At 41.0% G+C, this 12,240-nt stretch overlaps 3 protein-coding genes across 3 annotated transcripts; 1 reads left to right on the forward strand and 2 right to left on the reverse strand.

Moving 5' to 3' along the window:
* Positions 1–619: 619 nt before the first annotated feature.
* On the reverse strand, positions 620–1,990 carry MELLADRAFT_124549 (uncharacterized protein; the record flags this gene model as incomplete). The annotated part of the gene is made up of 4 exons (XM_007408474.1): positions 620–800; positions 883–1,185; positions 1,531–1,654; positions 1,732–1,990. The coding sequence occupies 4 exons, from the start codon at positions 1,988–1,990 to the stop codon at positions 620–622; spliced, it is 867 nt and encodes a 288-aa protein (XP_007408536.1).
* Positions 1,991–3,281: 1,291 nt separating this feature from the next.
* On the reverse strand, positions 3,282–4,716 carry MELLADRAFT_105154 (uncharacterized protein; the record flags this gene model as incomplete). Its single annotated transcript, XM_007408473.1, has 4 exons — positions 3,282–3,480; positions 3,554–3,853; positions 4,256–4,379; positions 4,458–4,716. 4 exons carry the CDS (start codon positions 4,714–4,716, stop codon positions 3,282–3,284), a joined length of 882 nt encoding a protein of 293 aa, XP_007408535.1.
* A 1,667-nt stretch (positions 4,717–6,383) lies between these two features.
* MELLADRAFT_116059 (uncharacterized protein) lies at positions 6,384–8,041 on the forward strand (the record flags this gene model as incomplete). Its single annotated transcript, XM_007408327.1, has 4 exons — positions 6,384–6,742; positions 6,826–6,949; positions 7,047–7,343; positions 7,420–8,041. The coding sequence occupies 4 exons, from the start codon at positions 6,508–6,510 to the stop codon at positions 7,625–7,627; spliced, it is 864 nt and encodes a 287-aa protein (XP_007408389.1).
* Positions 8,042–12,240: the final 4,199 nt, after the last annotated feature.

The raw sequence follows: 12,240 nt of genomic DNA on the forward strand, positions 1-12,240 counted from the left end.
GGAGAGATTACACGCCTGTGGAAGAGTTGACACCTCTTCCACCAGTGAATTTGGAAGATTGAGGAGAGGAAAATTTTCTCCTCTCAAACCTCAACCAAATTCCTCTCCTGTGTTGATTCCTGTCAATCCTAGATAGTAGTAGTGCAACTCTCTCTCTCTCTTTTTCTCAGATTTGAATTTTCAAAGCCCACCCACCACCCGGGGGGGTTGAGAAGTCTACTCTCTTCTAACCTGTTCTCGCTTAGCAGGAAGAGTTCTAGGACAGGTTGGAACAACCCATCCTAGGCTTCTCTTCCTACAAAGCTACCCCCACACCACGCCAAAGGGTTTACTGGTCTCAAGGAAAGAGACAGTATGCTCAGGCGGTAGGACATGTAATTAGAGAGTTTAACTTTATCCAAGCAGGCAGAGGAAAGTATAACTAAGGGTATTTTCATAGACCACGGTCCTCAGCCTGGGATCTACATCTAGATCTTCACGATTAAGAATGGATTGAAGATATGATCAGCTTTTTTTGATAAGTATTTATTAACCAAGAATAAGAATTGATTGAATGACAGGAGAAGAGATTTGGATTTATCAATTATCAATTTTTCCAGATTCAGAGAGATCATTAAAGTTAAACCATCAAGGAGCCAATACCTATGACTCCACTTCCAAGAACAATCTTCATCAAATCAGATACGTTGACGTATTGACCAGGTGCGAGACCATTGTAAGATTTAGCTTTCGTGGATGCAACATGGTCATCAAAGGTAGAGTTGATGGCAGTCGCATTGTACGAAGAGCCAGTTCCATTCCTAAACCACCCCGACCCAAGTTACAAGGATTAATCCACTCATCAATGGATAAAGTATTCATTGAATTGGAAAGAAGACGAACTGAATGGTAAAGAAGCTTGCAGCTACTAGATCTCCTAATCCAGTTGAGGTAACATATGTCTTCAAATCCCAATTCCCAGGTCCAGTATTGACCGCTGACAAGTTCACAGGGGCAATGAATTGTAAAGGTTGAGCAAATAAAAGCATTGCATAACGATGTTTTCCTGTGTTGACAAGAGGAGCGGGTCCAACATAATCGGTTACTGTTACTGCATTTCCAGATGCTTCATTGATATTCAAGGTGTTGTTTGGCAAAGGGTCCGCAAAAGTCACACCGTTTTGTAGGTAATGTCGATAACCGGCTCTGTTAAACGGTGATACATCGTCAATGTCCGCCCAAAGGTGGTAAGAAAAAAGTGGTTGAAAAATTCAGATCAAGGTGAGTTCCACAGAAGATGGAAAGGTACTAGAGAAAACAGTATCCAATAAACATTTGACAAAACTTAGGGAAGAGGTGGGGCTATTCATTCATCATGAACCAAATCAGTTTTCCTATGTTAAAACATAATGTACTCAAAATTACAACTTGAGTCTCAGCACAAAAACGTGCGTATTATATATTGATTCTGGCGTGGTAGATCAAAGTGCTTTCAACTTCAAGGGGGAAAAGAAAAAAATTGAGCTCAAGATTCAAGACCGGAATACTAACAGTGGGTCTGGGTTTCCAATCGTGTTGGCATCTGCCATAACGAGGGTAAATTGGCTAGGGGCTGTGAAATTCTCCACAGCAGAGGCAGTAGGAGTGACACTGATAGTAGGCTTAGTGGCAACATCTAAAAGACAAAAAAGTGATCCAATGTAAGAGTAGTGAATACTATTTCTACAGTATGTCAAGTTTACAAATTCACACCTGGTTGATTGTAAGGTTGACCATCTTTTATGCTTCCATTGGGATAATTTACGTTGAGTAAAGCTAGAGCTTTGAGTGGGATTCCGAAACCATTTGCACGGCCGGATGAAAATTCCAACGCGTCATATTTAGATATAACATGAGCGATTTGGTCAGGAGTAGCTTGAGCTTGGGTGACTGGAGATTCACTCATGAGTAGGTATGAAGTAATGAAAAGGAAGGTATAGCGAGGAATTGATCTGCCAGTTGAATTCAACATAATGTTATCCTTGTGCTTTTTGTGAAGTGAAAAGACGATTAAGAATCGGAAGCGATTTCAAAAATTAACGTTGCGATCTTTGGGAGGATGAGTCTCTCGACAGTCCGTTGAATATATGATGTTAAAAGCTTTTTTTGAAGCTACTGCCTCAGTCGAGTCTGTTTAACTTCCAAGTGTCTAATTAAAAATACAAAATATTTTGCAAGTGTCAATTTCAAAGAGCTTGCCCCTATTCCTCCGCCAATATCCTGCTTGAATTCTGGCTGAGAGTATCACCACCGTGGTGTGCAAATAAGCCCGATTCGATTGTATGTAATTCCCAATACAACGTGAAGTAAGTTTGTATTCCCTTAATTGCGCGAAATGACAGAATCTTTGTGCACCGTGCCGCGACTTGGCAAATAAAAATGTAAATGGTGTAAAACGCACAAAACGGGCCACCTCATCAAAACAATCCACAAATTGATGTCACGATAAGATGACATCAATCATGATCGAGTAAACTTAACAAAGTACAGCCCAGTCAGGACTCAGATGTCGCTTGCAACTCGACAGCCCGAGCCTGCGAGGGACTGTAGCCAAAGTTGCACAAACTCAAGAGTCCCCCGTGAGCTTTTGGCAGGGGGTGTCTTTAAGTAACTTCTATACCTTTTACTGCCAAAAATTTAAAGTGGTCCAAAGAGCAACTCTGTGCGCTGCCCTCATGCACATATGGTACATATTTTTTCTCCCAAGGAACTTGCTGCCCTCTACCTGGAACTTTGACTCAAAGATTTGGTTTCAAATTTTACATGTAGGTGAGCTGTGGAGTCAAAAATGTGTCCAAAATAGGTTCTGACCAAAACCCGTTTTGGCCAACTTTTATCTTCAATATCAATACGGGTTTTGCATATCCGGTCCACCACCACAAAATTAACTATGTTAAGTTGCCAATTCACACATTCATTTTTGTTTTGATCTCTCAATCATCATCTCAATTGGTTTCTTACAATCATGTATAATCAAAACAAAATAAATTTCTATCATATGATGAGAAAGAAAACCAATACAAAGTCTATATGGAAACAAAAAAGGAAACAATGCTAAGATGAGATTTTGATTCTGAAGGTACAACCAGCTTTTTCAATAAGTTTTATATTTTGTATTTTTTTTTGATTCAGGCTAAGATTTGATGAAAGGTAAGAAGAGAAGAAATGATTTAGATTTGAAAGAGTAAATAAATAAACTGAACAACATCCTGATTTATTGAAGCGTGGTTCATCTCTCAATTTATCCAAATTCAAAGAGATCTTCAAACCAACAATGAACTGATACCAACAACTGCACTTGCAAAAATAGTCTTCATCAAATCAATCGAGTTAACATATTGACCTGGTGCAAAACTAGCGTGGTTAGCATTGCTTTTGGCAGAAGATGTAGTGTTGGTAGATGTGCCATTCCCAGAAGAGGTAGAGTTAGTCCCATTAGACGAGAAAGTGGCAGTTCCATTCCTAAAGCAAACCAACCAAAGATTCTTAGAATATGTCTATCAAAAGAAGTGATAGAAGAGAAAAGAAGACGAACTGGACGGTAAAGAAGCTCGCGGCTACCAGATCACCTAATCCACTTGAGTTAACATATGACTTTAGATCCCAATGTCCCTTTCCAGTATTTTCAGCTGATAAGTTTGAAGGAGGATTAAATGATCCTGAAGGTTGAATAAATAAGAGCCATGTATAACGATGCGGTCCTGAGTTGAGAGATGGACCGGGTCCAACGTAATCGGTGACCACCGTTCCTGATCCTTCATTGATGTTCAAGGTATTGTTTGGCGTAAGATCACCAAAGGTAACACCGTTTTGTAGGTAGTGACGAAAGCCGCCTCTATGAAAATTAAAAAGATTGTCAACTTCTATCAAAAGTAGGTAACAAGCAACAAAGATCTGAAATTGGAACAAGGTGATTACAAAGATCAAGATCAAGGTGCGTTTGGTACAAAGGTACTAGGCGAGAAACAGCATGTAAACATTTGATAAGATGGAGAACAGTCAAGTCGATTCATTCATATCAAACCGGATTTGTTTCCCATTTGCTGATGTGAAGTCTGGCTATTAAAGATGCCATCGAGCGCTTTAAATCACAGCACTGCGCAAATACTTAGAACGACATGGTTTCCAACACGGAAGATTCCATACTATACATTTGGTCTAGCGTTGTAACTCAAAGCACCTTGCAAGGGGAAAGAAATACTGATTGAAACCAATATCTAAAAAGTGAAATACTAACTGAGGGTCCGGGTTTCCGAGCGTATTGGCATCAGACATGATGAGTGTAAAGACATTAGGGGATTCGAAGTTCTCCACAGTAGCGACAACAGGAGTGATGCTGATAGTAGGCTTAGTGGAAACATCTAAAAAGAGAAATCGAATGTATTTAGACAGGTGATCACGGTTTTTAAAAAGAATGTAACAAGTTCACAAATGCATACCTGTCTTGTTGTAAGGTTGACCAAGGTTTACGGGGCCATTAGGATAATTTACGTTGAGCAAAGCTAAAGCTTTAAGTGGGATTCCAAGACCAACTGGATATTCTGACGAAAGATTTAAAGCATCATATTTAGAGATAACTTCGACAATTTGAGCAGGGGTAGCTTGGGCTTGAGTGAATTGAGATTGGCTGATAAGTAAGTATGAAGCGATCAATACTAGGGTTTGATGAGGAATTGATTTGATTGTAGAAGTCAACATGTTTTTCTAGTTGTGGTTTTTTTTGAAGTGTAAGGATATTGTTTTCAAATATGATCTTTTGTAAGCTCAAGGATTTCGGAACGATGACTTTCAGTCTCCTCCCTCTCCTCAGCTTGAATATATATAATCTCAAAATATCTTTGAGGCTGTGTGCCCAAGTGTACTTCAGCAAACGAACGAACTCTCAAGTGTGCGATGTGATACGATGTGATCGAGATCGCATCCAAACAAGATATTTGATTTTATATTGTAGTCGAACCAAAGATATCCTCTACGATGTTGATTTAATAAGGTAACATCCACATTGGCTGTGTTGAGGATTCAAATTTTGATGTGAAGAACACAAGCGTAACCAAGACATAAATGATGAATTATATAGTGCCATGGGATATCGACTTGAACATCCAAATTGTGTCATGAAAGAATCTGATGATCAGTTGAGATGGTGTCGTGACTCCTTTCCACACCTTTTGAAAAGGAAAGTCCACCCCGATAGATCATGAGAATGGAGTGGAGACTGGTGGAGACTGGTGGACAATTGCCACAAAGCTGGCACTGAACCTCAGATGTACCACGCTCCTTTCTTCATCTGTTTCATCATCTGCGTATAAGATTTCAGACCGAAGTCGTCACCACATCCATGTTTTGGCTGGAGCGGATTGAAGTCCTCTTTTTTGACCATTGATTCATGTTCATTGGATCAAGAAACCAAGGCAAAAGTGGGGCAGAATGAAGCAAAATCACAACTTTGGTAACACCGTGACACGTCTACCTTGAGTAAGCCTCTCTTGGTGAGTGAGCAGCGCGCCTTTGGGGTTTACGTATTGCGTTTCTTTACCCTTGGCCCTGATGAACTATTGATTGGGAATTGTTGCCTTGCAAAGTCATCCATTTCTTGATCAAACATCCACTTCAGCATCTCAGATATCCTGAAATACTCAAGTATGATGAAGCATCTGATCATCTTTCACTTCCCTTCACAAATCACAACCATAATCACAGAAACAAAAGCAAGTGGCCAGTGCCATTCCTGGCTCCCAATACTTTGTGAACAATTTTTTACAAGTCCAATTCAGCTGGACAGTGGGGATCAAAAAAGAAGACAGATCTTATTGTCTATTGAAAGAGATTTTTGTCCATGCTACTTACAATGATCTCAACAAATGAGATGGATCATGATTGGACAGATCCATCCCAATAGCTCCCCAAAGGAAAAGATAACATTGTTTTCATCTACCCCATTTAAAACTCGAGTCTTTCTTGCGACAACGCCGGTTTAGACTGGAAATCCGCTAGAGGAGAGGAATAAACGGAGTCACCCGAGTTGAAACCTTGGTTCATATGTATCTTCATACTCACTTGCAGCAGAACTCAAAGACACTCCTACAAAAATCTGCAAGCTCATTGGGGAATACAACCAACGGTTCTATGAGCGAAGGCACTTGTTGATTCGGTGTTCTTTCGTCTATCAAGAACAATTCCTGTACAGTGTGCATCACTGCGAGCGTCTTTAATTTTATCTGCGCGACCCTTGCCCTCGACCGACCTGTTTGATAATTTGAGTCAAACTGGATTAAATCCAAAACTCGTTAAATTTTTATAGTTTTGTATAAAGCTTGAGATGTTTAATGAACCGTTGGGAATTAGAAGCCTGAGAAGTTCTTTCATTTCATTTCATTTCGTCCAACATCCACTTCAGCATTTAAAGTCTTCAAATATCATCCAACATTTTACCATCTTTTACTTTACTTCACAACTTACAACCATCATCATCAAAACCACCAAAACATCATGTTCACTCTCAATCATCAAAGCTTAATCTTGATTTCTTCATGCTTACTTATTAGTCAATCTAATGCTCAAGCTACTACTCAACAAACTACCGAAGTTCAATCTAAATATGATGCATTGAAATTATCAGCTACTTATCCTGATGGGTTTGGTATTCCACTTAAAGCTCAGGCTTTACTCAATGTGGTTTATCCAAGTGGAAACGTGAACCTTGGTCAACTTTACAACAAATCAGGTATGAGTTTCATTCACTTCACATTCTATAAAAACCGTAGTCGTATCTCTTAACGTTGTTTTATTTGGTTTTGATTTTTTTAGATGTTGCTACTAAGCCTACCATCAGTGTTACTCCTCTTGCCGATGCTGTAAACAACTTTAAAGCTCCCAACGCCTTTACGCTCGTCTTGACCGACGCCAATGCCCTAGGAAATCCAGACCCAGAGTCAGTCTCTCAGTTTTGAAACCGATTTCTTTTTTTTTCTCTATACCCGCTTTTCTGAACGCTGATTCAATTTGCCATAATCTTCAACCGTTTGAAGAAAAAACTTCCGTCATTTCTTAGAAAACCGTGCGACGTTTGTTGATGCTAGTCAAAATGGTACCATGAGCTTGAACGATGGAACAGGAACTGTTGTAACCTCTTACGTTGCACCTGGTCCACTTCTCAACTCGGGATTACATCGTTATGCTTGGTTATTATTTGCTCAACCTTCAGGATTCGCTGCTCCTTCTAACTTATCAACGGCTAATGTTGGACCTGGTCATTGGGATTTCAATGCTTATGTTACTGCAAGTGGATTAGGTGATTTAGTTGCCTCGAGCTTCTTTACCGTCCAGTAAGTCATCTTTTCATTCTCACCTGTTCTCTTTGTTGACTCATCACTGAGAACTTTTGGTTTTGGTTTTGTTTAGGAATGGAACGGTTTCATTCTCGTCCAATTCGACTACCACGTCTAACTCCACCACCAGCTCTGCTGGAAATACCACGTCTACCTCAACCACAACTGCTAAACCTAACGGCACCACCGCTAGTTTTGCACCAGGTCAATTTGTTAACATGGTTGACATGATCAAGATTGCTGCCGGTGGAATTGCTTGTATCAGTTTATTACTGGTTTAGATCATTCATTTTTGATTCTTTGGATAAATTGAGAATTGAATTATACAACCTTTTGAACATCTTGTCTAATCTCTATCTTTCTAAGATCTCAATCATTATCTTATCTTATCATTCTTTATGTATTTTGTTCTTTTGATTTTATTGTTTTGATTGATGCTTTTATTTTCATTTTTTGAAAATCAATCAATCTTACGCAAATTCAACTTAATCAAAATCTCAATCTTAGCATTGTTCTTTTATTTCTATTTTCTTTGATTGACATTCACAAAACGTTTTGTTCTGAATCACGTGAAGGAATTTTTGATCAAATGTCAACATTTATCCATGGCAACATTTTGGTTCACTTGAGGTGTTGGTTTTGAAATGTAACATTCGAAAGCTCTTGTCAACGATAAAGGGTTGACTACTGATATCACAACAAGGTTGACCAAACCTACCAAGCACTCATAACGGTCAAGCGGGACTTAGATAGATTTTCAACCACTCTATACCCAGGGAAGCTGAACTAAGCGCCTCTTCTGACGCGGCCACGTCCGCTGTCGAAGATAGGCAAGCCCAACGCTTTTCGAGCGAACGATGACGATACGCAACGTCATGGGACTTTTGCGTTCATAGATGATCTGCTCGTGTCTGCTTTTCCATCCGCTCGACATGCCAGTTTTACAATCGACAGCTATGGACTTGTTTGACTAGTCTGAGCACGACCCAGCTCGACGTTAGTTCAACCTTAGCTAGCATTGAGTGTGGGAATTTGATGGATTGATCTGGGCTCTACGGTGTACGTATAGACTCATACCGACATATAAACATCAGCCCGAGCCCCGGAGAAGCCCCCCGATCGGGGACCCCGCGGATCCCCCGATAGGTCCGGTTTCCGGGCAGAGGTTTTGAGACCCCCGATGGTCGGGTATCCCCAACCATCGGGGTTCGGGCGTGGGTTTGGGAAAACCAGCGGTTTTCCGAGTACTCGACGGGTAATTGCATTGAGGGGATTCATATAAGAGATCTACTTATAGACATGTATAGTAGATACCAGGGTCCAGCAGCGCTGAAGGGAGGTGAAGGAAACAAGCCAAAAGACACACAAAAAGAGTAGAAACTGGAAAGGGCTTTTAAGCTTCCTTCTCGCGATCAACAACATACAAAGGACCAAACAAACGGTACCAGTCTTTAAGACACAAAAGGACCTCGACATTCATAGAAGAAAGAGAAGCACGCTGGGGGTCTAAAATATTCTTGGTCTTGCTAAAAACTCCCTCAGAGGGAGAGCTAGTCGCAGGGATTGCTAGAAATACCATGGCCATCTTAGCCAGCGCAGGAAAGACTTCCTGGCGTGATTTCCAATAGGCCAAGACATCTGTTTCTTGTGGTTCGGGTAACTCGGAAAGGTATCGAATGAGCTCACTACCAACTGAATGATCACGATGATGATCGCCGTAAATGGCATCCTCGAAGTACCCAGTTGAGGAGGTGGGTTTATCTTTTGAGGGTTCTTCATCTTCGGGTTCGAGCTGCTTTTCATACTTCCTTGCTTCAATTTCAAACATCGATTTGATGTCTGAAACAAATAGATCGTAATCACCAAGGATCAACTCTCGCTCCTATGTTCAAAAATATTGAATCATGATTAGTCAGAGTCCAGTTATTAAATGAGAATGAAACAACTTACTTGAAAATAATGAAGTTTAAGGCGTGGATCAAGAATAGTGGCACAGATTGGGCCTGGTTTAGAAATGACCTTCTTGAAGTAATCTTCAAGTTTGTTGATCATTTTTTTGGAGGCAGGAACCAGTTGATCGTGATCGTATTGCTGAGCCACCTATATGATCAAAATCAAACTTGTAGTTAGTTAGGATGCTTTAATCAAGTGATGATATCAAAGAAACTGACCGATTTAAGTCCTTGGATCACTACGATGTACATGGGTACCACTTGTTGCATCGTTGGAAACTTCGATCGACAAAGCATCTCAGTTGCAGCACTGAGTGGCTCGAGAAAGTCACACATCTGTTGTACATAATCCCACTCGGCAGATGAAAGAGCAAATTTCTTGAAATCTCTACTCTTGCAAAACTCATCGCAAGCTTGACGTAAACGGAGCATCCTGCGGAACATGTGATAAGATGAATTCCAGCGGGTGGGGACATCTGGCACCAATCGGTTCGCTGCACCATCACGAGTTTGAGTTTTAAGTTGGATGTCTTCATTGTTGAAATCTTGAATCATGTAATTAACATCCTCATCGTCTTGAGGGTTGTTAGCGTGAGCAGCCGGAGGTTGGTTTTCAAGAGGATCAGTTTGAAGAGTATCGGCAAGGTGTCAAACCGCAGTGACAACGTTCGCGAAAGCTTGTGCTCGTTGAGGGCTAGATCTAGTCGCCTTCACAAGTCCGTGGCACCGGGCGTAAATAGTCTTAAGATTGAATTGAAGCACATCTGGAGGGTCCACGAGGTTGCGTACATCCATTGAGCTAGATGGATGTACGCCGTCTTCAATTTCGGTCACTTCGCCAAACTCCTTGAGGCCTTCTTTGGCCGCAAGGTTGATTACGTGTGCTACACATCCGTGTACTTGACGAGTATGATCAAAGGTGATTTTGGGAAATAAACTAAGCTTTCGTCCTATCGCAGCATTAGTACCAACGTTGTCTGCTGTCATAGCAGACAACTTATCGGTTACATTGAATTTCTTCAAGTACGTGAGAATGATGTCGGCAAACGTGTCTGCATCGTGAGCCCCTAGAAGTAATCTGGAAATCAGCTTGAGTTTGAGTTTGACTATGTAGAGAAAATAGACTGACCCTTAATCTCGGCAATGCCGAGAGTAATATCAGTTAACTTCCACTCTTTCGTGATAAAATGACCGGTGAGCGACATAAATGGAACATTGTTCGGCGAGGTCCAAGCGTCCTGAGTGATGGCTATAGCTGGGGATTCAGATAGGTACTGTTTCTTAACGTACTCTTCGTAATGATAATAAATCTTGCGAGTATGTTGAGCAATCGCATGTCGTTTGCTGAGCATGCCGTTGATTTGATAGTTACAAAGGGTTAAAAGCTCTCGATAAGACTTTCGATCAACAATGGAGAATGGAAGGTCGCAGTCCGCGATGAAGTACAAAACCGCAGTCATCAGGCTAGTGGCATCAAGTTTACGCTTGATTGAGGAATAGGTAAGTAAGAAGATACGAGTGAAAAAGATATCGGCCAATAAGAGATGTTAAAAAGGGACAAGTTAGGAAAGATAAGAGCGATATAAAAGATGATAGAAAAAGAAAGATAGGAGAGATAAGAAAAGTTAGAAAAGATACAACACAATTCACATGATATATATACTACGAGTACGTACCATGTGATCGGTCTTGATCTTCTTGAACGAAGCAAGTATATCACTTTGGTTCGGAAGGTTGGCATCACGAATTCCGTGCTTTGACTCAAGGTGATTCTTCATAGATTTGGTACTGCCGGAATCGTCACGCTTTAACTCCTTACCACATTTTGATCCGTCAGCCTGTATAACACCACATTTATTATACGGACGCGTTCGAAGTTTAACAAAGTGTAACCAAACGTAACTTGCTGGACGGAGGGCAGAAGCTACAGAATCTGTGGTATTAGCAGTATCCGGTTCGTTGGTTAAATCTACGGTGGTTACGGTGGTGATTTGTGAACTCTGAGACATGATTTGAATATTTTTTTTGAATTAAAAAAATGTAGCTTATGCGGAGTTTTTGGAAGAAGATATAAAAAAAGTTGATCATTCGAGAGGAGCAGGTGCCGCCCGGGTGGATGAGTCATGAGATTAACTAGGTTACTAACCTAGTTTGTTAACCTAGTTTGTACTTATATCATGCTTAATATGTAGATTGGATTCGTGTTTTTTGCACGATAACGGAAAAAAAACAAACAGGCACAAAGAACTGTTAGCATTACATGCATATTAGCGGTATCCGGTTCGGTGAAGCCAGAGTTACAACATCAGAAGCTTTGGCCCTTTGCCCTCTATAGCCTGTATGCCTCCGATCCGTGTTTGAACCCCCCTGGACGTGTCCTTTTTGGCCAGGCGGCGAGTATCCGGCGGATAACCCGTTCGGGTCTCGGGCGGCTTTTTTTGGCAAAAAAACTCGATCGGAGCACTCGAATCGGGATCACTCAATCCTTCTACCCGTCGGTTCGGGGCTTGGGCGCTCCACCACTCGTCGGATAGCTACCGGGGCTCGCGCTGATATAAACATGACATGGGTTAAACATGTAATTTTTCCATGTCATGTTGAGTCAAAATTCATCGCCAAGCCAAAAACCGTACGACATGACTCATACCGACACACATCGACATGGATTTTTGTTTTCCAAATCCCGTGTTGTAACATGAGTCATGGCGGATGGTCTGATGGCCGACAAGTGTCATACCGACAAACAACATCACACTGTATCACATCTAATAGCTTTACCCGATTCACCACCGGTACATAGGTTGCAATATATGCCTTCTCTGGAGTAAAGTACCTTTTAAATCATCAACCATTCCTTCTCTCACTTGGGTTTCTTTGGGTAAGTATTTCAACTCCTTCTATCTTTGAATTACTCACAATATTCAACTTGGAACTCATCAATT

Source organism: Melampsora larici-populina (genome assembly GCF_000204055.1).
Source record: "Melampsora larici-populina 98AG31 unplaced genomic scaffold MELLAscaffold_12, whole genome shotgun sequence".
NCBI classification, from domain to species: Eukaryota; Fungi; Basidiomycota; class Pucciniomycetes; order Pucciniales; family Melampsoraceae; genus Melampsora; species Melampsora laricis-populina.